The following is a 26,642-nucleotide window of genomic DNA, read 5'->3' on the forward strand; positions in this document are numbered from 1 at the left end:
GAGAATAAGGAGAAATTTTAAAAAAATAGCTCTTTTCTAAGCTGAAGGTAGATGGCTTGTTGGATTCTGCAGGAAAGGATCAAAATTTTTGTTGCACTCTTCACATAGTACAAAGTTCTTTGCTTGACATTCTGAAATGGACCCCAAAGCTGTTAATTGCCCCAAAACATGCTGTGTAAAGCACTTTGTGACTGCAAAAGTTGATGCTCATTTCCATGTACACTTTTCAGAATAAACATTTTAGAAAGTTATTTTGGATTTTCCCATCATGAATCTGAACACTATTGACATAAGAACAGCCACTCAACACAGAATCTCTGATATAACTACCCTCCAACAGTTTAATAAAGGAACAGCTATGATGCAAATACTAGTGAAGCTCACTCATATTGTTTCCCACATTGCTTCAATTATGACCATCTTCTAGGAGCTCATCAATTATGTCACTCCTTTTGCATTTAATATTACATTCTAAAAACATATGTCCTCATCTGGTAGCACGTATTTACAGATTAAGTTCACTTTAAATATTCCCACCCTTTGTTATATGCTTCCTCTTCTATCTTGGCTTTAGTTTCAGGATTGATTTCTTCCAACCCGCTTTGTGTCAGCACAGAAGTAGAGGTTTCACAGTCAGGCTCTCCATTAGTCTTACCACTGCCAAGACAAAAGAAACAGACAAAGAGAAAATAACACCACTAAAATGTATTGTATTTGGAGTATACTACTGAACAAAAACAACACAATCAATTTCGTGACTCCTGATTTTTCTTTAATATATATCTGAGAAATAAAATGTCTTTCAAAAGAAAAAAATTAAACACTAAGAAAAAACATTAGTTTCAAAATGTTGCAATTCAAGAACAGTAATTAATACATTTCTAGGGTATTAAAACTTGCATTTTGTTTCTTAAAAAACAAAAAAGAAAAGAAAAAAGAGCATGTTTTAAGAAGAAAAGAGCATTTTTTTCCTGGTTTATCATGGCATTTATTTGCTATTCTTTAAAATATTTCGCTCAACTTTCCAAAAATCATCTTAGAAATTGTAGCCTGCTACACCAGAGGAAAATAATAGAAATACCACCAAATATTAATTTAACAAAACATTTTTCTTATTTGCCTTTAAGGTATTCCTCTCTGCTGACTTTATATGCTGAACTGATGCACAGGTTAAAAAAAATACAAACACATACATAGCTTTTGTCACTAAAACTTTTCTTAAGGAAAAGCTTTGATCATTTAGCCTAAAGATAGCCATTATACATTGCTCTCTTTCTGCATTGCTCACCTGCCCTTATTTATTTAAGCCTGGGACAAAGAGTTAAGTGATTCAGACATGACTTAGCAAATCTACCGAAGTGTAGGTTTAACAAGCTCAACAGTGTATCCCATTTCAACTTCTAGAATCTAATCCTTTTTTTAGGCCTTATTTTTCTGGCACCAAAATCAATGGCAGAATAATTCATCCTGATTGACACCATCTGTGGGCAATGGATTTTCTCTCAAGAAGTCATATTAGTAGTAGACATTATTTTCACTTGGACTTTAAACACACCATGAATATAAGCTTGAATTGCTTAAATACACAAAATTTTGCAGAACTATGTAATTTTACACTACTATAGCAGCTGTCCCATGCATACATCCTGATGCTCAAACTTGAATTTCAAGTTCTACTTTTGTTACTTCATGACATGATTTATTTGTTTTCTTAAGATCCAGTAAGAAATATTGATAAGGTTTTTCTCCCCTCCCCCCAAATCCATACAGTTTCAAAAGACGGTCTGAATCTTGCAGAGTTCTGTGAGATTGTAACAGCTAGTGCCATAGTTCACTGTTTCTATTTTCCCAATTGTTGCACATTTCCATTCTTGGTAAAGCACAGAGATAAAACAAAAACATAAAATAAATTTTGTCCTGCCTCAACACTAATGTAAAGTAAGTGAGAATCAATATTCTGTACTGACATGAGAGCTACATCTTTTAAGGTTTTTAATTTTCATGTTTAAAGCATCCTAGCAAACTTTAATTTAGATTACTATTGCAGATATTTTATTGTAATATTGTAAACAGTCTAAATAACCATAGTAGTAGTAGTAACAAAACCAACAAAAATCAACCTGATGTTTTAATAAGTTTTACTTCTGAAATACTGGCAAGCAACCTCCTTAGAATGTGCAACATTTCCTGAAAGAGGTAAGTATTTGGAAAGTTCCTGACAATTTCTTATTTTGGCTTTCTAAGCTGATTATACATACGAATAATGTATATATGTACATGGGTTTGCAAATACTACAATACCTGTATCCATAATGGTAATTTTTTACAAAGACCTTGTATAACAGCTTGAGTATGCCTTCTGTTCTCATCCGAGTCCCATACATTTTCATATTACCCATCTTTGTATTCTATTACTGCAGAAGCTTTACATTTCAAGAACTTGTATAAAATTAAATTGCGTGTCTACATGAATTTCAAGTGGAAGAACCCAAAAGTTCTTTCCAGAAATGTGTAGATGCACATGCTTTCCAGCAGAGCAATTCTTTGCTTTCCTTGTCCTTATAACTATTATTTTGCCCCAAAAGTAGTACCATTTAAAACCCATGGAATGACTCATGGAACTATTATGGAAAATGGATAACAACATGTCATGGTTTAACCTCAGCTGACAACTAAGCACCACCCAGCTGCTCGCTCATTCCCCCCCCAGGGGGATGGGGGAGAGAATCAGAAGAGTAAAAGTGAGAAAACTCCTGGGCTGAGATAAAGACAGTTTAATAGGTAAAGCAAAAGCTGTGCACACAAGCAAAGCAAAACAAGGAATTCATTCACTACTTCCCATGGGCAGGCAGGTGTTCAGCCTCCATCATGCGTAACAGTTACTTGGGAAGACAAAACACCATCATTCTGAACAAACACGCTTCTGTCTTCTTCCCCCAGCTTTATATGCTGGGCATGACACCATATGGTGTGGAATATCCCTTTGGTCAGTTGGGGTCAGGTCTCCCAGCTCCTTGTGCACCCCCAGTCTGCTTGCTGGCAGGGTGGGGTGAGAGGCAGGAAAGGCCTTGACACTGTGTCAGCCCTGCTTAGCAGTAACTCAAACATCCCTGGGTTATCAACACTGTTTTCAGCACAAATCCAAAACACAGCCCCGTACTAGCTACTCTGAAGAAAATTAACTCTATCCCAGCCAAAACCAGCACGCAACAGCACACCTTAATCCAGCCAGGACACCTACACTAATGGTAAGTAATACAGAGTCAAAACAGCAAATGTTTTAATGAAAAATATTTTTGCAATTTATAGTTACTAGAAAAATACAGATATTGAGGTATGAAAAAAAAAAAAATCTCCTCTCTTGTATCTCTTTGTTTTTAATTTTAAAATGCAAACTTCTCTGGCTGTTAGAACTGAAATCTCAGGCTGTTAACACTAAAAATCTCAAACCTAATGTTCTAGTTTAGCTGAAAGTTCAATTCATTTTATACTAAAAAAAGGAATTACTACTCAATTGAATCCTTGTTTTGACTTCTGTAGAATTTTTATGATCTAATGTTATGATAAATTATACTTTTGAATTTCACATTCTTATGTTTATTCATATAAATTAAAAAACCTGCATGATACTGGATATCATAGTATTTCAAAATATGATTCTTACCAGCTGTTGACATGTTGAAAAGACAACGGCAGAACACAAACTTCTAATACTGGGATAGTCAAGTTAAGGAATATTCATACTCAGGGTTGCTCATGGTCAACTTTAGATACAGTATTAATTAGTTCCCGTAAATGTATTTGGGGAAAAAAAGTGCCACACACATTGTATGTAATACTCTTAATTTTGTCAATTTCTGAAGCAGGCCTACTCAAATGTGTAAGTGTATAATCTTCTGCTGCAGTTTTACTTGATGAGCTTTAATGATGACAGCAGGCTTGATTTAGTTCTGAGATACTGCTTGTAAACTCTTTGCACATGAAAAGAATATGATTCTGACATAGTAAAGTACAGTTACCAGATCGTGAATCAACCTAAGGCAATATTGTGTCACTGATTTCAATACTTTATGCCTTGGTATAAATTCTGTTAGGAAAGATAGAAATTAAATAATTTTTATTTCATGCTAGGATTTAATAGATAATGAGATGACCTAGGCAAAACTTACTTTTCTAGAAGTGCTGGCAGAACAGGAGTAGATGTTAGATTGCTCCTTCCATTACTAGGTGATTCAGACTGTAAGTGAAAACCAGCAATAAATGTTACATCCATGAATTAATTTCAAACGAGTCTTCAGTAAAACAACAAAGTCAATGCGCTTCTTAGGTTTTCTTCCCACAACCATGAGCAAGGTATCTTCAATATGGAGCTTCCAAATTATTCTTACTAACTCCCACAGTAAACAATGGACTTGCACACTAAGAACTTTCTGCAACATTCCCTTCTTGGAAGAAATAAGCAGAGTAGAAAAGTCTTTCTTCTTCATATATTGATCACTGAACAATAAAATTACTCTATTGCTTCTCTCCATTTTATCCTAGGAACATTAATTTGTTAGCTAACTTTTCAATGGAAATTTTTAAACAAAAATAAATCATAATACATCATGGTAAACAAACACACTTGGTTCCTGAATTGACTCTGAGTACATAGTAACTAAATTGCACAAACATTGTTTTCTTAAAACTAAAATGGATTTAGCTTCTCAGAAATACTCCTCATTTAAATAGCCCCATATTTTTAACAGAAAAGAGCATAATTTTCAGATAATGTACCATCTTAGCTCATGTCTGAACAGTCGGTATGCCTTGCAGCTTTCCTCAAAAGCATTTATATAGATTTATCAGGTTTGGATTAGATTCTAATATAATTTATTAAAATTTATAAACAAAAAGTCAAGGCAAAGACTGATAGCTCCACAAATCCCAGATCATCACAGAACTTCTAAATTTGTACCATGTACATTTCCGTATGTTAATTACATGATTTTCTGTTTAGTGGACTTTTTGGCAATGAAGAGAAGTAGTCCAATCATCTTCTATGGATTCTCATTAAAACTTCTCTTCTACAGTGAACAACTATTTTTACTACTTCTTTCCAATATGTCACTAGAGATTAAAAGGCAAATTGCCTCAACTAATGTCTAATGTCTCTGAATCACCAGTTCAGTTCCATACCCAAAGTGATCGTTTATGGAGGTAAATTCTGAAAGCATATGTTTGTTAGACAACAGGAATTGCCTTTGCCCGTCCTCTTCACTAGGATGGAATAAAAATAAATTAAACCAATCAAAGGGCTTACATTTTTTGGTAACTCTGGCTTGGCCCTATGCAAGAGTGGTTTAGACAAAAAGCAGCATCTTTAAACTGTGGGTTTTACTTACCAGGGATGGCATTGAAGGTATAGGTGAAGCTGTTGATGACTGACCAGGGATGTTTAAGGAGTTAAACTTAGGAACAACAGCAACACTGACTCTTCTCCGAGGCATATTCTGTGAGAAACAACATTTTTTTTTCTATCATACAACAAGATAGGCTAAAGAATAATTCTACAAGTTAATATGTATGGCAAAGATGTGGGTTAATGTCTCTTGGGGGAAAGGAGAGTTGAGAGCAAAATTAAGGTAAGTGGCTGTTAGGGCTGTGGTTTTCCTCAAAACTTCCTCTAGTACTGTCTGGTATGCAAGTGCTTACTGTGAAATGAGGTGGTGTACAGGGGTGCTGCTCTTTTCCCTCCATGCTGAAAGCCCAATAGCTTAAGTCACACAACAGATATGTTCTGAGCTGTTATGTCAGTTCTTATTAGAGGCTATAATCTTTGATTAAAGCAAAAGTACAGTGATACTGGGAAAAGTGCCAGTGTCACAGTGACTGGAAAATAATGAAGCTACACATGAAACTCTGCTCTTGCTATGTACCCATTATGATATACTGTACTCACGATGATACATTAATTATTTCTAAACCTACAAATTATAACTTACAGAAACAATAACATACATACAAGTTTTTGCTGTCATTAGGCAGTAGCCAAATACTTAATCCTATGATATACACCTAGTGAAACCTACGCTTCCCACTGAGTAAGAAATCCAAGCACATATAGCATCTAACAGCTTCATCTCAGTGCATATCCAAACACTTCTAAGATTCTGCTCTAGGTAACTCTACAGGAAAGGAATTAAACAAAGATCTACTAAATACATAGGAGGAATGACTTACTCCATGATCCTCTTTCTAGACAAAACCAACTATACCTATTCATTAATGACAGTGGTTTATCTAATGTGCCTCTGAAAATCTATACTGGAGAGTCTGCAGCCATGTTAGGCAGTCTGTTCTAATGTTTTGGGTGTTTTCTCCCCTCTCTATTATTTGGACTTCTACTTGTCCTTGTTAAATTTTGTCTCTTTTTGGGCTCTACTTCAACTTATGTGGTTCTCATTCTGAAATCAAGTCCTGTCCTCAGCACACTCTGTCCTCTAATTCTTTCTATTCAGCACTCAAAGGGGGCAGAATAAACTAAACATAAGAACTACAACCCAAGCAAATAGAAATATGAAAAGAAATAGTATACTTAATATAATGCCTCTGACCACCAATAATGTCACATTGGAACTTGGATCTCAAATCACTAGTAGCTTTAGGAAGTTTTGTCATAAAATTCATCTCTAACTCTTGGAATTTTTGCAGGAATGGAACAAATGCCATGCTGAAGTTATTAATTGGTCAAGCCAAAACAATCTGAGATAATCTCTCACTCTGAGTGCTTTGTCCAACCAAACAAGATATTCTGATGCTAACTGAAAAATGAGCCCCACTTAATAACTGTTTACATCTAAGGTACTCTGAACATTATATAAATCTGAAGATAATGAAAATGGTATGATCATTAAATACCTAACCACATAGTAAGTTCTGCTTCCTTGCTGAGGAACTAGAATAAAGTACAGGACAAAAGCTATTCTCTGGAGCACAGGTATGTGGCCTGGAATAAAATTATTCTTAAATTAATAGGTCCCTTTATTATTTATAGCTTCACAGCAAACATTCTCAATATTGCACAGGGTTATTCTTGATCATGTATCCAAAATCACAAAGCATTTGCACTAAATTACATGAACAATACTGAGAATTTATCAGCACTGTGTTTTGAACACAGCCTATAAAACTGAATGTTTGCAGACAAAGAAAATTCACTACATAAAATGTGCACTTCATTTTCTTTATATTGTAGAAATACCTTTCCAACAGTAAGAGACATGGATCTAGATGAACGAGGTACTCCATCTTCTGCATAAAAACAGTAGATAAAGAACAGTCAAACTATATGAGTATCTATCAATAGAGCCCTTGCTTGTATTTCAAACTCAGATGTGGTACATTTATATAAGGTCTGTAGTGACTGCATATTTATCTGTCATGCAGTTCTGGTCTCAATTATACCTGCAGAAGAAATTTGAAATAACTGCAAAAATTTGAACCATTACTGTCTTTACTGAGACCAGCCAAAAGTCCACTATTTGCCTCCATATGCAAATTTTTGCAAAAGAAATTGCAAACACAAACCCAACCCCCCCCCCCCAAAAATATACAAATACTCAGATTTTGTTTTCCAGCAAACTAGGAAAGAAAAGATTGCAAAAAGGGAAAAAAAAATCATTTTTTAATAATGAAATTTTGCCATAATCTGCCATCTAAGAGACAGTTGTGTTAAAACTGTGCAAGCTATGGATATGTGCAAGAGGCCGATGAAAATGTTATTGGATCTCATCAAAATTTGCTAAGTGATAGCTATTTTAAATTACTGTACTATAGCATTAAGTATGGCTTATATGACATATTTTAGCTTTTCTATCTGTAACTTTTTGAAATCTACTCTTGAAGATCAGAAAGTCATAAACAGGTTTCACAATACTTCACTTTTTGTCTTTAATAGCACCAGACACCCTTATAAAGAGGCAAGGCAAACCCTTAAATTTTTATTTATTTTTTTTTTATTACCAGATGCACCATAGCTTCTGCTAGAATTCTGATTGGCAAGTTTCTTGAACTCCATTAGTTCAGCATGATCCTTTTCATACGTTCTTTTCAGATTTTCCACATACTGCATCATTACTTCTGTGGCCTTTGACATACGCTTTTCCTAAGGAAGAAAAGAGGGGAATACTCAGGTAACCTCTACACTTCTCAAATGAATCATATGCTCCCTGTCAGGGCTAAATCTGGAATAGCTCTTAAATATTGGTACCTCCACAACTGCAAATTCTGAAGCTAATTAGAACACAAATGTACATGCATTCACATATATCCACAGAATACCGGAATTTATTTTGCGATATATTTATACAGTCTGTCTGTGTGCCTATGTTATTAGTTACGTAGAATATGTACATTTGTTTCCAAACCCTCGAAGGGCTCAGTCACTGGCATCAGTCTAGTTACTTTAGGGGGCAGAGGCAAGTGTGTTGAATCTGGGAGGGTATTGCTGTGTTCTCATTTATACTCGCTCCATTCTTGTACTCCTATAGTTGCCTGACTAAGCTATTGCCAAAGGCAGGTTACTGAACTAGATGAGCTTTTTGACACAGAAAATTTGTCTTATTCATGCTGCACTGATTTTATATACATTTCTTGTGATACAGCTATAGTTCTGAATAATATACACTCTCCTGTTGTATAGGTGTTGAATAGCTTCATGGATAATCATCTTCTCTTTGAATTCTATTTCCAGACTGAAATAGTGTCTTATCTGACACTACAGCAAATGTCTTAAATCTGTCGAAATAGCAAACACAATTCAAAGGGCTAATATAACTTCCAGATATGGCTGAAAAAGAGAAAGAGTGAACACATGCAGCCAGGATACCTGTTGGACATGATGTTCTTACCTGGCGAATGGCTCCAACCATCTCAGCTCGACTAGACAGCCTAGCAGCTAAACGCCGCAGAACAGCAATATCTTCCAACAGCTTCTGGTAAGCTTCTCTGTGTTCATAGTGATGCCATAAGTGAGCTGAAGACTGAAGTGAAAATACATAAGCTTTATTTTCATGTTTGCCACTTTTAGTTCAAATGAAGCAGCTTGAGCCAAAGAAGTGGGGTAGACGTACCTAGGCAGAACTACATATGGACAAGGTACCCCAGAGGAGTGCCATCACTACCACCAGAGATAACCTAATGAGTGCTGCTGCTTTGTTTGAGAATGGTGCTTTACTGCATACCGCAGGAACACCTCTGGAGGACTTAAAAAGGGCTAAGCACATTTGAAATACTTTTCCTTTTGAAATTAATGATGAATTATGCCTAGCTACCTATGAACTTCACAAAGCTTATTTGAACTAGTACTTACAAATGATTGCCAAAACACAAAGAACATTTTAATTTGCTGGGAACAAGGTGTTAAGAAGGCAATTTATGTTCTTTCAATTCCATGGTACTTCACTTATTTGGAAAATAAAACGTTATAGTCTCAAGAATTACAAATATAAGAAAGTAATCAAAACCAAAATGGCCTGCAAATCAAATGGCAATTGCAATTTCTTAACAATTTTTTTGTCAACCAATACAGACATTTATGTGCTGGATTAATATTGCCACTTTGATAGCTCAGATCAATAGTGAAAAGCACTGAAACATATAAAATCTTTGGGATTAGCTACCAAAAGCAAGACTAAATTTAGATGTTTTTTTAGCCAAAGCCTTAGTGAACACCGTTTCACTGAATGAGTTTTCTGTTCACAGAAAAGTTTGATATGAGAAAACCCAATACAATTTAGTTCAGACTTACAGGCAGACTCTATGATGCTCGATGACTCCTATATTCTTAAAGTGCATTTTCAGAATGCACCAGTTCTGGCACTGAGGTTGTCTGAAGTAATGAATCCCTGTGTTGTTGTTCACACAATTCTCCCTCTAAACAGTTGTGTTGTGCCCTAGTTCTCTGCAACCCCTCTTGTATTACTGCAAGAGTAAGTCAATGTATTGGAATGATCTGTGTGAAAAGAATAACCTCTCTTCCTCCTCCTCTTCTCCTCCCCTTCAAAAGAAGGGAGTGATGTGCAGTAACTTTTTGGGTAATCTGAGAACTTGCATTTGTGGTGCAAACGTTTGGTGTAGAAACACAGCCAAGATGCTGATGGCACAATGACAACAATTGCAAAAACAAAAAATTCGTAAACTTATTTATCACTGAAGCTAGTGTGATAAAAAATTGCAGCCAAAATTTGAGTGCAAGACCCAAGAAGGCATAAGGGAATGTTTCAGAAAAACATGCACAAAATTTCAGATTTTCAAGTTTTTCTTGGCAACTGTAACTTGCCTATTTTCTTGAACAAACCTGAAGTTCACATAAATCAGCTTTTTCTTGGAGTTGGTTTTTTGAATAAAACACCAGTTATCACAAGGTTGATAAAAAACCCATAAAGACCGGTAAAACTGTCTTTGAGCCACATAACGTGTACCTGACCTACAGAAATGAAAATAACTGCCTACTGAGATTGGAACAAGTCTAGGTCTAATATGATACAGATTATATAGAAGCCATCACTTCATTTCATTGCTTATTGGTCTATTCCAATATATAGAATGAAAGCTTTCATATGAAAGTGGCAGTTTCCACTTTGTTATAAATTACATAAAAAAGCTTGTAAAAGCCAGACTGTAGTGTGTGAACTGCACAAAGGAGGAAAAAGCTAATCATGTCTGTCCCTTGTTGGCAATATGGTCCTTGGTGCCTAATTACGTGTCAAATCTAACAGAGTAATTGTTTGCAGCTTTAAAAGCCCTTATACGTTAGTTGTAAAATGTGTATGTATACAAAATATTATAATAAAAAAACCACAGAGATTTAATAGGGTTTTTTTTTTTTGCTCTTAAAGAAAAGAACAGAGGGAAGAGCAGTAAAACATTAAAAAAATGTGTGGTTTTTTTCCCCAGGAGCAATTAGTCTGGAAATGCAGGTTTGAGATTCCAGATGAAAAGAGGTAAATACCACAATCCTTTTTTAATTGTACCCTTTCTTACCTGATTATGTTCTTGATAACATAAGCGGGAGAATTGCATGTTCTCCTATTTCTCAAAACTATGGCAACACTTCATTGTAACATGCAAATTGTGTCTATTGGTATTCCCTTTAGCAGCATGGTATCTAAGCATCCCTCCCCTTTTTGCACAAAGATGTGCACAGCACATAAGTTGACACAGAGGTGTATTTGTCATTTCAATTAGAGAACCCAGAGAAAGCTGGTAAGGAGGACTGAAAACTATTGCTCATAGAACAACAGCAGGGACAGCTAGAATGAAAATTCAGGCCCATTACTTGATCCTGGGATTGCATGTATTCCTTAAGTAATCCTCTGTCTCCTTTCCTCTACTGCCTTCTATTATCTGCAGTTAAGAGCTCTTCCAAGTCACAGATCTCAGGACTCAGATCATTTTAGTATCTCACCTAAGTGGACACCTCAAATTTACTGCTAAAGAAGGTCTTACCCAGCAGACCATCAGTGCACAAATTGCGGTTCTGAATACTCTTAGCTTTGTCACAGGCTTATTCCAAGAACTGAAGAGCAAATTCATAGTATTTATTTCTGAAATCTGTTAGAAGTAGGACAACATCCTCTATGCATTTCCAGCAATGGTGGTCCACTCTGACAGAAAATGCTCTCTCTCGTGTAGAGTGGTAGGCAGCTTACAGTAAGGAGCTTGTGCAGCAGAAAATGAAGTTTTGGGGCTGAATTTACAATAGGTATAAGCAAGCATAGGCACAATATTTCAAATGTGTGTGCACTTTCACGTACACTACAGTTCAGAAAAAGAATTATTGTTGTTTTCTTACCGTAATGGCTGCTTTAAAGTTTTCCAGTTCCTTCTCAGCATTCTCTTCAGTAAGATTTCTCTCTCTTTCTGCTTGGTTAATTCTAGATTCCAAGGTATAACTATCATTTCTAAAGGCCAAGGAAAGTTGTACAAATACATTCTGTTTGGATTAAAAAAGGCATTTTTAAGTAAGTGTCACAGTGATGTAATTTCCAGTAAAAACTTATGAATAAGGTATGTTTAACAAACTTTGGTGCTTAAGTAAGTATTGAAACAGAAATTTGAAAGTGCTTTTAAAATTAGATTGCTTCAAAAATCACTTCTTTCTACTTGCTATAAAATATGAATAAATGTGTTGCTGCCTCTTTTCCTGAATGTTGTTCTGGGAGATCAGTAGAGCAGAGACACAGTGAAGGAAGCAGTCTACCAGAAGTATCAGAGTCACAATGAGTCTGTTTTCTAGCTGGACTTCCCCCAAGGGTCCCCAAGGTTTTTAAACAGATAGTCTGTGCAGAGGAAGTCCAGGGATGAGCTCACTGGTAGCATTGTTTTACCTAAGGGATAAACACCCACCACTGAAGTCAGCAAAAGATTAAGTGCTAATGTTTTTATTCTCCTGCACTCTGCTTTTAAAGATTATTTCTTTCTTTACCAGATGCATTTTTTTCTTAGGATTAATAATATTTTGCAAAGCACAAGGCACCAACAGTTCCATTAGACTGGAGATATGTAAATAAAGATCTTTTTCTAGACTGGTATGTGAAGAAAAGAAAAAACAGCAAAGCCAGCAAGCTAAAGAGCAACCTATTAAAAATTGTTGGCTGGAACTGAAAAAGTTACGTAAACTAACTACAAGATATAATAAAAAACTACCCCAAAGCTCCTAATGGCCAATACAGAAATGCAATTTAACTAATTTAGTTTCTGGTCTCATTTAATATCAATTTTTTAAATTAAGTACATTATAATTTCCAAAATGAATGCATATTTTATTATTAAGAATGCAGAAACAAGTGTTTTGCTTATTCCTACCCTAAGTCTTTTGACAGTTTATATTGCCTGGGACAATGGCCCATATTTCATAAAATTGTTATTTTGATTGAGCACAGTATGGGTTTTTTTCTGAGAAATATTTTTTTGTTCTGATTACCTTTTCTACCTTACCATTACCTTGTTCTAATAACCACCTTTAGATTTACAGTAACGACTTAAAATTGAGGCATGTCTAAAATAATGAGTTTAAGAATATACTTACCTCAACTTCTTTTTCAGTAAGTGGAGGGGAGCTAGAAACAGAAGCAAAAAATTAACATTTTAATTAGTTTTGTCTCTAAAAACAAAGGTATTGTAATATTTAGTAAACAGGAACAAAAAACCATTATCCCCTTATATATTTTATATATATTATTTATACTGTATATTATATATAATAATATATAAATATAATATTATATATATTTATATATTCTTTTGGTGAAACCAGTATTTAATTAATTCAATTGTACTTGTTACAGCTAAACCCCCCCTCCCCTTTTTTTTTTTTTTTAAAGCAACAACACAGTATCACCTGAGCATTGGCAAGAACATACCAAGTTTCTGGCAACTGCAAATATTGCTGTTCGCACTATGTTGTGATAAATTGTGAGTACAAGAGCAAGACAGGTGTTACCCTTTTGTGTGGGTGACTTACTGCACTATACTTCAGATTATCTTTACCTGTTTTCTCTGTTAACAGTTGAAACCTCATGATGATGACCACAGATGGGCAGAATTCAAAACCCACCTCACCATATACTGAACTATCCTGTTTTGGCTGCTAACTTTGTTAGAAGTTAGCTAACAATGATTCTGGCCATGATTATGATGCTAACAAAATATATGTTTGGGTTTTATGAGTTTTCCACCACAAGCATGCTTACTGACTATTCAAAAACTAGAAAAAGTTATCAAAATGCAGTTTCATAGAATACTATAAAAGAAATGAGATAGACAACATTATATTGCAAGATCTCACTTAAAGGCAGTCATCCCATATGTTTGAATTTACAGGTTCTTATTCCCCATAATTGTTCCAAAACATGAGAGAGCTATTCAGTTTTATGCAGGTGAATAGAGATGAGAAACATCTGAAAGAAATGACAGGAGTTGTATATACAAATTCTAGTGGATGCCAGTGGTAGGAGTTGTGGTTGACATACCTGTCATGCACTGTGCAGGTATAATACTTTCAGAAAATTCAAATATTATTGTAGTATTCATTGCACCATTAACCCCAAATATAGAAATCAATGCACCTGGCATCAACAAGCAGCAGATTTTTCTTTTTGGGCAGAATAATATTGATTCTTAGAGTAATGACTAGGAGAAGGTAGGGCACTATGTCCCCTATGTTGGAAATCTATTTTGTGTCTGAAGTATCAGTTGCTATTCTAGGAGGAAGCCTATTAGAAGGAGTAGTCCTTCTAGAAGGAAGTTCAAGCAACTGCATGCATTATATAACACAGCACAGAATGATAAAATTTGTGTCTTTCCTTTGGCTGGGAACGTTCTGAGAAATTTATAGTAAGAATGAAAATTTATGTGTGTATTTATTCAATAGACTAAGCAAACTGATTAAAGAATATTACCTGAAAAACAGAAGTTTTCTATAATTATCTGAACCTCAAAGCCAGCATTTACCTATATTGTACTTAGCTATGAAATTACTTTTCAGTATTTGATTACAGTCAAGCAATGGTCTCTTACAATTTCTTCACCGCATACATTTATTTATATAATGTGTTGGATATAACAGTTCCTTCATAACTAGTGGTAAATATTTATTTCATCTGCACAGAGAACACTTACTGACTGCTTCAAATGATTGAAGGCCTCTGGTATTTACAGTATAAAAATACACGGGTGACTTTAGGAATAGTTGTGGCCAAGTATGCTTGGAATTTTTTTAATGTCTAATAAGGTTTTTTATGTTGGTTTTATTTCTCTCAAAGAAAAGGCTTATGCAGAAATATGGAAGAACCTTAGCTTTATTCTAATGCAATACAAAATAAAATATGGTCCTAAAGTCTCTAAAGTTATCAGTGGTGCAAGGTATGCAAGGCATGTGGTGATAAATGCTTCATTTGAGCTTTCTTCCCTATATTTCTTGGGCCAGAGCAAAGTATTTTCTGAAGTTATGGACTTTGATATCATTTTAAACATAAATCTCCCCCAAAGAGGAAAATTCCACTTAAATTCTGTCAAGAAAGTGTTACATTTGAGAACTAGTAAACTCAAATTAGAATGAAAATTTCTGAAGGTCTGGACACACACCTGGCAGGTATAGTCTATTATGACTCTACCTCAGAAAAGTATGGACCAGATGATTCCCTTGCTATAGTTACATTGCATTATGCAGCAATAGCTCTAGTTTCAAATGATCTCTTGTATGGTGTTTACCCTACACATCGGTAACATGCAGACATACTGTTTCCAGATTGCCTAATAGGGAAAGGAGAAAGTCCTGGAGCCACAGCAGATGTTAAGCGATTGTTGTAAGTGCCTACTTGCATAGCCCAAGATCAGGAAATTCATGAGCAAGTCCTTCAACTATGTTTGCAAAATAAATTCAATTTCCCTGAAAAATCGTCACCTGCAGAAAAACTGCAGAATTCTTACATGCCCAAATTTTACCATTGGAAAGCATTATCTGGGCTGATTATTTTTCTGGGGGGAAAAGATACTAACATTTTCAACATGAATTTATACCTGCAGCAGCAATCCTGAAAACCAGACAGACCAGTAGAAAAACCTGTATAAAAATGTATTTGTAGCATGCAAGTTAGGTTTCAGACTTTTTATGTAGAACCTACAAACTGATTTTAAAAGTTGGCCAGTTACTGGAATTTGGTGCACTGCCCAAAATTTTTCATAAAATGTGTTGCACATTTTAAGATGCAGCAATGAGTCTACTTGTATGGATCCCCTATGAATGGAACTCCATAAAGGGAGTCCCCTGGAAACCACCAGTGTGCCCTCCCCCAGATGATGTCTTTCTACTTCTAATGAGCTTTTACCTTCCTGGAAGTGATTTGTGCACTCGCAGTTTTCGCAGCAATACATCAGGAATGCTGGGCATGACATCAGAGCTGTTCTTTATCTCTTCCTCTTCAGTGGGGGAGGGAAGAGGTGAAGGGCCTAAAGACATTTTCAGATAAAAATCTTCTATATTATTTGAAAAGTCATGCATTAACTATTAATAGTCAGCATCTTGGAGCCAAATAGGACCTTTTATCCTGTGTCCGTTTTAAAGTCAATGAGGATTTCACTCCAACTCCACTGGGAGCAAAAGCGAACAACAAGAAAAGGTCCATCCCTTCATGCAGAATGTTACTTCCTTTATTGCATATGGTGAAACATCATTGATCTCCCCTTTACTGTTGAAGTTAAGATCCTATGTCTTCCTTCCAAGCAGTGGCAACAAAAGTAATCACTACAATTGTCATCCTTTATGTAGAAAGACTGAAGTAATACATGCTCTGGCAGTCTCTAATACACTGAAAAATAATTATTGTATTCATATTTTTCCTAGAATTCAAACTGAACCCAATTTCATTACTAGAGCATCTAACCTAACATTTTGCATTTGTGCTTCACCAGTACAGTTACATGATTTCTGGAATATTTTAGCTTAGATTTTGTAACAGAGTACTGTAATTTTCTAACACTTTAAATGCCACTTGCCAAGGAGAAGTCTAGTATAATGTACTACACTACAGGTTTTGTGCACCATTTATGGTGATGAATCTACAACATGTACTTGTTTGCACTGCATGCTCACTGAAACAGGACATAAAGGTTATAATTGCATTCTCTACTTCTGTCACTTTCATAAGTGATGTGAGTCATAAGACCAAGATATGGCTTCAACATTTTTTTAAATTTACATTACTTTTTAATTTTATTTTTGCTTAATTCTCATATATAATAATCCCTTATCTCCTTCTATCTTGCCAGACTTTAATGAAGGACTCTCGTATAGGAAAGTCAGGCTCCCCAGTCTGAATCTCAGACTTGGGAAGATATCTTTGGACAGTTCTCCTGTTCATTTGGCATAACAGAAAGATTCTTAGACCTGCAAAACAAATAGTGTGAAAAAGCTCGTATTTTGTAAATGTGGGAAGCATTTACATGAAAGACAGAAAAGAATGGGGGATTCTTTCCAGCTACATTTTAGTTCTGTGCATTTCCTTTATATTTAAAAATTCCAGTATTTACTTAAAAGCAGTCATGTGCGTCCTCATAAAGAGCCAGCCTGACATCACAATGTCTCCAGACCTAATATGTCCCACTTATCTAAACTTCTGTACCCACAAAGTTGTGTTTACTAAGATTATCACGATAACTTGGTGTTGACAGCAAAACATGATGGAGCCAGTATATTTGATTCACAACAGTAATAATGAAGTAGCTGGCTATTTCCTATTGTTTAAGCAAAATTACTACTCCAGTTAAAAAGCACAAGGTAGCTTTTTTGACAATGTAAGGAAGTAAGTCTCCCTAACAAATGAACTAAGTATTTGACCCCTCACTTGTTTTCCCCACTGAGGACAAGGAGTTGACCCTTAATGTTCTGGCTATCATTTAGATAAGTTAGTAGACTTTAAAAAGCTCGTGATGCTCATGAGATCTTTGTTGAAAAGCTGGATAAAATAATGATTAGCTTTTCATAATCTTTTCCTCAAAAGTTTCAAATCTGCCAAAATCTTGTAACAGGCTGGTAAAACGGCAACTATTTTACACTTTCAAACAGAATCTACTAAACAATTTCTGGGAAATGATGTATTAGCAGAATGACAGAAACAGTATTACCATATCTAAGAATCCAAAGATATAATCACTAAATACAGAAAGAGGACAAGAAGTTTCTTAATCTTGTTTCATTCAGACTGAAGATGAATGTTTTCAGAGAGAACATGAAATGTAATATCTCAGCCATCTCCCTGTGTAACAGAAACTTTAAAGTTCCATGAAACATTCCCAAAACAAACCTATGCATTAGCAAAACGCACAATATTAGGCAAAATGGAAGATGTCTTTGGATCAAATCTCGGACAATCAGTTTCAGCTCCTTTCATATTAATCTTTATTTCAGTTAGCGTGGCCTTAAAAACTCTCTGAACAAGTTCTGACTTAACTCCTTCTAAAAAAATACAGTTTTGGTTAAAATATTTTCAGATGATTGCTCAGCATTACTGCTGTTTAGTTCTTCCAGTTCTCAGGATTATATCTTTGCTCTTTATTTTTATTCTGAATCATTTCAGATGTAGCCTACAGGCATCAAATCTCATTTGCCTGTGTTAGACTGGAAAAAACATTTGGTGCTCGATTTCTGTTTCCTCATTTATGTAGAGTTTTAAGCCTTTTCCTTACTAAAAATCATACAAATTGAGATAAAAAAACCAAGAAGATTTATTGCAAGGCCTTTTTCCAAGCTTTCAGTCACATTTATGTCTCTTCTCAGGCCTCACTCTTACTTATCCACATTTACATAGAGCTGTGGACCAGAAGTGAACATGCCATTCCAATATTTGCCACACATAAACTAAAATAAAAAACCAGGAATAAAGCATTCCATCTCTTACTTGTACCTTCAAGGATCAAATTCACTCATATGGCCACAATATCTTGCAGAGGTCACATCAATGTAATCCATCACTGCTGAAACTTTTTTTCAGAAAGTCACTGAAACTTGAGAGAGTCCTCCATCTGTTAAGTACAAGCTAGACTCTGTTCCAGCTATGCATCTTTTAATTTGGTTGTAATAATACCTACAGTATCTTCTTGTTCAAATCATCAAGAAATTCAGGTACTTTGATTATTGGTGTCTCTTATTCATTACTTACTACCCCTCCATGACTGCTTCACTACAACTACTATTGCAATTGAAGAAAGACTTTTTTTTGTTCTCCATATTAGTCTATTATAAAAATCAGTTTATAACAAACAAACACTTCTTCCAGCTCTTATGATACTGCACCTTTTTCCTGTTCAGCCGCTTCACTAAGTTCAGGAAGTTTAAGTCCAACTAAATTTTGATTTCTCATCAGAATATGCTCCTGTTAAGAAAAACAGTAACATTTCTAAGTAACTTAACTAGAAATCTCAATTTAAATATCCCTGCCATGTGAACACTAAATATAACATTCACTTTAGTTAATAAACTTAATGGAGATAGTTATATTAAGTTATAGTCAGATGCTACATTGCATGGATATATGGTACATTCACACACAGAGTTTTAAATATTACATATTTTGAATTTCATACATGCATTTTTTAAGAAAAATTCCTGGTCAGGCAAACAGGGATTTATGTCATGTGCCCCTTACTCAAGTAGAAATGTTTTTTGGTAAATGAGAGTGTTAGTAAATGAGAGTAAAAAACAGGCAAATTTGGATATAGCCCTAGTAATAAGTAAGTATCCCAGACAGGAGAGAAACTTCAGAAAATAAGATATATGAGACTTTATCACTTTGACTTATTCAGTAGGATTTATTCACACTGAAGCTTGGTATGCTACACTATAGTTGGTACTTCATTGTTCCTGTACTCTGCCCCTATTCCTTACAGGTAGGGAAGAATATACTCTCAAGGGTTAAATCTTGTTTTCTTATTTGTCCTTATATCATCTCCTCATTTTCTACTTTCGTGTTCTCAAATATGTGTAAAATTTACAAACTCCTGCTTTTGTTTATAAGCAGACAGTTTCTCCCAGTGACAGAGTCCAAATCTAATGTAGCTGGAATTATATATCATGTTATATTAATTTTCTGAGTCTAACTACTATTTGTGCTTAACAGCTTCTAGGACTTTAAAAATTATATGGCTCAGGTGTCTCTATAATCAAAACTTCCAGTATATATATACTAAGAATGTGTGTTATATACACAGGAAAAGATTAATAACTAAGCTCCCATTCTCAAGCAATACCATGGGAATGGAATAACCAAAATGCAGAATCTGAGGTCCTCACCTGTCAGCCCTGTGTTCATCTTAAAATATTAACTACTAGACATCAAAGAAAATACTCTTATTAGGCTGTTAAGGAAAGAAACATTTTCTTTTCTTCTATTTCAAAGGTAATTTTTGCTATATGCATATGGTAGTTGCTTTATGATGGTGGTTTATCATGTCATGACATTTCTACTTTTTTTCAATACACTAGCTAATTCTTAGGGTTTAATTCTTAATTTTTACAAATCATTTAGACAATCATTTAACAACAGATTAGATTATAGGTTTCATAATTCAAGTCTATCCTTCAAGAAGCTGACCGATTTTCACCATGTTAGAATTAGAAACTGTAAGTCTGGCCATTGTCTACCTGCCCTTCCTCTCAGAGACACACAGTTTTAAAACAACTCTGGACACTTTGAGACATTTTCTGAGAATGTTCAATAAGCAAAAAATCACACCAAAATAATATCCTGTCCCCTGAGATCTTGCAAATGTAATGTTATTGGCAAAGGTGAGTAGTCTTGAATGACAGGACTACTGCCCTTAGAAGGGAGAATACCAACCAACACAGGACTCAAAAACATTTAGCTGAACAAAGTAAAAGTGATTTTTAAATCCAAAGAAAGTTTACAAATTGTATATAACACACAGAGGCTTGTAAGCCCTCAAACAAGAGTATAGAAACTTTCTCCAAACTTTAGTTGAAGATTTCTGTTTATACACAGGTCTCAGCCCACTCATACAGAAATCAGTCATTTAGTCAATATATTGTGAGAGTCTGTGGATCTGAGGACAATTCCAAAGAGGCAGAAGCAGCATAGCACAGGGGAGCAAAGGAAGCAAAAAAGCATAAATGACTGTTTTATAGAGAATGTTTTTACATCCTGAGGAAGGAAAGATCCTTCAGATCTAAAATTCTCTTTAGGAATCAAGATAGATCATTTTAGTCCCAAGTATGTTTTACAAATTATATGATTGTTAATCAACTGCTTCCTGTTTATAGGTCACGTAAACGATGCAAAAATGAGATATATTGTGTTTTAGAGTACTCTTCTGTAACAATGAAAGCAATTAGTACTTTCTTGACATCAATAGTACAATTTTTTCTGGGGGCCAAAACCTGCATATGCAAGAGCATCTGTACATGCATATGCATATGTGTATATTGAAAAGACCACAGTGCAGTCAATGCGTATTTGAAGAGAACTAAGAAACAGAATAATTCCATGGAATTTAGTTACAGGTTACAATTTACTAAAGTTGCAAATGAAAAATACGATACAATTATGAATTGATTTTGCTGACACTGTTTCCCATTAAATTACTGTATATTTCTTGTGATGATAAAAATAATGCTAAGCAAGTTGAAACTTTAGTAAGATATGAAAATAACTTTAAGGCAGGATACAACTGATGGCTAGGACTCACCTCTCTCAGCTTTGTCAATTTCTGCATTCGAACTGGTTGAACTTGGATTTGAAGGTCTTTGAATGCTTTTAGCTGATGGCTGGATTTATTATCAATACCAAAACTTTTATCTTCCTCAGATGGTAATTTCAAAGGTGTTTTATCTTTCTGTCCAGGCTCCATGCTATCCCATGATACAGCCCGTAGTAGAGGAGGACGCAGTCCATACAGTTTAAATTCTGGTTTACAAGAAACTTTATGGTCCCTCATTTCTGGAATAGGAATTTTGAGCTTTGAGTCTATATTTCCTACTCCTGGTCCTGGTAGATGGGTTCTTAAAGGAACATCATTTTCTTTTGCTTTCTTGAGGAATGATTTTCCAAGTTCATTTTCACAAACATTCATGCAAGTGTTAAGAGACATTCTGCCACCATCACCACCTGAAGGGGAGCATTTAGGTAAAGTATCCATATGTTTACGTGGATCAAAGTTTTCTTTTTGTTCTGAGAGCTTCTCTTTGGAGTTTTCAAAACCTGCAGAACGAGGAACCAACCTTCCCTGAGAAATCTTTCTTTGATCATTCTGTCTTCGATCAATTAATCCTTTTGCAGCATTCTGAAAGTAGAGGGACACATAAAACAGAGAAACAGATGCAGATTTCTCTTTTCCCCTGCCCAAGGACAGATTTTCACTGTAAAAAGCCATTTCCTTTTCTGTGACACTTGCTTTTAAACATGTGCTGTTGACAAGAGAAATAATTTTTAAAAGACACTTGAAACATTGAATTTGGAATCTCTTATCTGAACATTTGAGATAACCTTCTCCCATTCCAGAGTCCATTATAGCAATCCTCATATAGCCAAGTTTCTCATCATCTTAATGTAAGGTTTGTCTGAGAACAAGCCTTTAGCCCTGTAACTTATAGCACTGTTACTTCCCTTTGATTGTTTTCCATTAGTCCCTCACCTCCCAAGGGAAAAAAACCATAGGTTTGAATACTAAGTTAAAGCACATACTGTAATTTCTCGCTTCTTACTTTGTGTGCAGTAGCAAAGATTATAAGTTGGCTACAATCTCTACAGAACTGGCCAAAGAATGTTTGCCTATACCTTCGCTACTTTGGTACAGAATCTGTATTTTGTCTAAGGGCATCTGTGTCAGCAATTTAAGGCAATCAACGTACAATCTAACGGTGGGCTCTGCCTTAGATACGTTACTACTCCTCTCCTTTATAGTTACTGCTCCAAAATTCTGCTACCATACTGTTTTTTTAAGTATTGCCTAATAACTCACAGCAAAATCTCTTTAAAGGGCCATCTGATATTACCTAAAACAAATTAGGAAGCATTCATATGAACTGCTCCACCAGTAGCTGCACAGAACCACAACCCGATTGGTGTGGAAAATGAGGTACAGTAACCTCTTCCGCTGAACCAAAAGAGTCTGGAAGAGGACGTCTGTCTAAAACACCAGCATACACCCAAGTGGCGATAGTAGATATTTTTTACTTTACTTATAAAGTTATTTAGTATATTGATTTCAACTGAGCTAAAGCAGGGTGCGTAATAGGATGTAAAGGTTAGCTGTAATCCCATTGTCCTCCATCACATTTGCAGGCGCTTCACAATTTCTTAGATCAGTATCATTTTTCTTTTTACTCAGTGAACAGTCTTCTAGCCTTTTTAGTCACATACGTAACACACATATGTGTGCCAGGACAAACAGGCAGATTTTGTCCAACAGTTAATGTGAAACACTTACCTCTGCAGTTTGCCTTTCATCCTCTTTCACAGTTCTGTTATTCTAGCAAAAAAGGAAGAAAAAAAGTTTCCTTACAAAGTTATTTTTCACATCTATGCTACAAATGTTAGGTACAGATAGTAATGGATGAACTTTGAATCCTTTAAATATGACAAGTAGTGTAAAAATTATTTATGAAGTAATTGTAGGGATTAGTTTTTTTCCATAGATCAGGATTATATTGGATCTTTTTCCAATTTCTACACTTAAGAGTTCTCTATGATCTTCAGCGCTCGTTACCTCATGGATTTTTGTCTTCAGAGTAAACATTTATTAGTCCCTCACTCTGCAGAAAAAAACCACATCAATAACCAAATCTTGGTATATAAAATGGTATTCAAACCCTCCTATTTTCCTCAGAGACTAACTGGACATCATAGTGTAATATAGTACTGTAATAACCAGGCTACTGTGCAGACTGTTCAGCTCTTTCTTACCTGCCCTGGAGACACTGACTCGACACTAGTGGTTGTGCATGCATCACACCCTAGACAGATACACATGTAATTAGGGCATATCCTGATGTTTTGCTCAAAATTTTTACTACTACAGCATTAGCAAACACATACATGCACAGTTCCACATAATATATTAAGGTCAAAATTTAAATGCAGAAAATACTATTAAAAAGGGGAAAAAAATATCTAAAATATCGTAAGTGAAAGATTATTAAAACTTCTCAAAACTCCATTATTGAAAAGAATAATAATAAAAAAGAACATATAACCTAGCAGCACTATAGGAATAAATATATAATACAAAAAAATATACATGTGTAAAAATATTTATAGTGGGCATTCTTGAACTTCATCATATTCAGGAGGAGATGCTTGAATCTACAGATTTTGACTTCCCCTCAAGAAATATTTAAAAATACATTTTTGGTGAGCTTTTATAAATTAAAGTTTGAGCCTGCATATATCATTTTACCTGATGGAACTGGAAGAGTGAAAGAGTTGCTCCGAGATGCTACTGGTGAAACTTTAGGACTAAGTGTAGGGGAAACTGCTTCATTAAAACAAAGACAAAAACAAACAAACAAGTAATTTTACTTTCTAGGCTTGTAGCTTCTGAATTTTAAAAATTCAGATAACATTAAAACATGAATCTCATAGACATCAGTCATGTGTTTGTCCAGAACCTGACAAATCATTTTAATTGCTAAGTTGTACTTTGCAATTAAGAACTTAGAGTAGGTTTTATCTTGTATACCCGCCATAACCTAAAACAATTCTGTTGATACACAGAATCCTTATTCTTCTCAGTTTTCTGATACTGTAAGCACTGCAGAGAAGTAGACACAAGAGAAGGATTCACAAAAATTTAAGGAAAAAAAATTTTAATTTTAAAAAGGATAGTTGTTTTTCTTTCTCAAGGAAGTGTCAAGCCAATTTTAGGATAGAACTTTGCTTTGAATTGACATTTCGAAGCTAAATGAAAGTCCAACTTCATGATAAAATGGCATTTTGTCCTAGTTTTCAAACACTTTGTATACAGGGAATAAATAACTTCAGTTGACATTCTAGAACAAAACATTTTATTTTGCGATTTTTAAAGGAGGATCTGGTTCATTTAGCTTAGTTTTTGACCATGTTCAGAACAAAAAGCTGTGTAATTATGTTTTTTCAGCAGTATGAATTTTGCCATTAAAATTTCATTTTATGTACAATAGGAACTTTAGGAAGACAATCTTCACAAACAGAAATTTGTGACTTTTTTAGATTCCAGTAGAAATACTTGAAGCTTTCCTGTTACAGTGTTCGCAGCATGTCATTCAGCCACTAAAAACTTTACACCATTTTCCACTGTTACATCTGAATACAGAGACTGGTCATTTTTGCTTTATATGGAATTGTGAGGAGGGACAGAGGGATTCTGATGCAACGTATGGATTACAGTAGATGTTGTTTGTGCCTTGTTTTCAGAATCTGCACCTACCTATGGGTGACTCTGGAAGGCTGCTTCTTGACTTTCTGCCTCTGCGCATTAGAAACCTCTCACTCACTTTCTTTGCTTCTTCTAGCAATTCAAGGTTCTTCTTTTTGTCTTCCTCTGATATTTTGACATCTGGTAGCTGATCATTTACCAGATCGATCACATGACCACTGTTGTCTGGGTAGAAAACGTCAGAATTAGAGCTGTACCTCGTATTTCCAGATATGTTGTGGCATTTCAGAGTATACAAAACATATCTGTAAACTTAGCTTTGAGCTTGTATTTAACAAGCATTAATGTCTACTCATTTTTAATGTTATATTCTCAAGTTTAGAGCAAGTCCTTAAAAACACAGATAACCCACTAAGATTAAGTCACTATGATCAAAGATGCTCTGATACGTGAAACTGGCTTTTCTGGCTGTGTCCCCATGCTAGTAAAAGTGCTAGTTCCAACTAGCAGTCACGGTACTTCTGTCATAGGCTCAGTTTTTCTGTGGATTTTGTACATCCAGTTATTCAAGACTAAGGACCTACAAACTTACCTGGCAAAGATTTATGCACACTAGTTTTAACATACAGATGATTCCATCAAACAATCTGTAAAATAAAGTGCAGAGTTTGGAAACATAAAGATTTCATTCTATGCAGTTTAGTTTCTCCTGCTGCATCCCATCTCAGCACCTGTGATTTTATGATTTTATAGAATCATAGAATTGTTTAGGTTGGAAAAGACCTTTAAGATCATCAAGTCCAACTGTTAACCTAAGACTCCAAGTCCACCACTAAGCACCATGGCCCTAAGCACCACTTCTACACATATTTTAATTACCTCCAGGGATGGTGGCTCAACAACTTCCCTGGGCAGCCTCTTCCAGTGCTTGACAACCCTTTCAGTGAAGAAATTATTCTCAGTACCCAATTGAAACCTCTTCTGGTGCAAATTGAGGCCATTTCCTCTTGTCCTATCTCTTGTTACTTGGGAGGAGAGACCAACACCCACATCACTACAACCTCCTTTCAGGTAGTTGTAGAGAGCGATAAGGTCTCCCCTCAGCCTCCTCTTCGCCAGACTAAACAGCCCCAGTTCCCTCAGACGCTCCTCATAAGACTTGTGCTCTAGAACCTTCATCATCTTTGTTGCTCTTATTTGAACATGCTCCAGCACCATGATGTCTTTCTTGTAGTGAGGGGCCCAAAAATGAACACAGTGTTCGAGTACAGGGGGACGACCACTTCCCTAGTGCTGCTGGCCACACTATTCCTGATACAAGCCAGGATGCTGTTGGCCTTCTTGGCCACCTGGGCACACTGCTGGCTCATGTTCAGGCACCTGCCATCCAACACTGCCAGGTCCTTCTCCTCCACGCAGTTTTCCAGCCACTCTTCCCCAAGCCTGTAGCATTCCATGGGGTTGGTGTGGCCCAGGTGCAGGACCCAACAATGACCCTTGTTGAAGCCCATACAGTTGGCCTTGGCCCATCATTCCAGCCTGTCCAGACCCCTCTGTAGAGCCTTCCTTCTCTCAAGCAGATCAACACTCCTGCAAACTTGGTGTCATCTGCAAACTTGCTGAGGGTGCACTCGATTCCCTCATCCAGATCATTGATAAAGATATTAAAATGAACTGGCCCCAAAACCGAGCCCTGGGGAACAGCACTTGTGACCGGCTGCCAACTGGATTTA

The 26,642-nt window shown here is 35.6% G+C and overlaps 1 protein-coding gene across 3 annotated transcripts in view; it reads right to left on the reverse strand.

Annotated features, from left to right (window-relative positions):
• The window catches only part of IRAG1 (inositol 1,4,5-triphosphate receptor associated 1), a 45,519-nt gene that overhangs the window by 4,203 nt on the left and 14,674 nt on the right, over positions 1-26,642 (reverse strand). For 2 of the 3 annotated variants that reach the window (XM_064452712.1, XM_064452709.1), the window contains exons 5-19: positions 24,961-25,134; positions 23,953-24,030; positions 23,460-23,509; positions 22,984-23,025; positions 21,244-21,837; positions 18,836-18,914; positions 15,873-15,993; positions 13,073-13,103; positions 11,837-11,977; positions 8,892-9,023; positions 8,005-8,146; positions 7,244-7,293; positions 5,385-5,492; positions 4,170-4,237; positions 538-657 (exon numbers count right to left, since the gene is read on the reverse strand). In XM_064452712.1, the coding sequence (XP_064308782.1) occupies positions 538-657; positions 4,170-4,237; positions 5,385-5,492; positions 7,244-7,293; positions 8,005-8,146; positions 8,892-9,023; positions 11,837-11,977; positions 13,073-13,103; positions 15,873-15,993; positions 18,836-18,914; positions 21,244-21,837; positions 22,984-23,025; positions 23,460-23,509; positions 23,953-24,030; positions 24,961-25,134 (1,930 nt within the window). The remainder of the gene's footprint in view (positions 1-537; positions 658-4,169; positions 4,238-5,384; positions 5,493-7,243; positions 7,294-8,004; positions 8,147-8,891; positions 9,024-11,836; positions 11,978-13,072; positions 13,104-15,872; positions 15,994-18,835; positions 18,915-21,243; positions 21,838-22,983; positions 23,026-23,459; positions 23,510-23,952; positions 24,031-24,960; positions 25,135-26,642) is intronic. The other variant, XM_064452711.1, reaches the window with a different exon arrangement.

The sequence above is a fragment of the Phalacrocorax carbo genome, chromosome 5 (assembly GCF_963921805.1).
Source record: "Phalacrocorax carbo chromosome 5, bPhaCar2.1, whole genome shotgun sequence".
Classification (NCBI taxonomy): domain Eukaryota; kingdom Metazoa; phylum Chordata; class Aves; order Suliformes; family Phalacrocoracidae; genus Phalacrocorax; species Phalacrocorax carbo.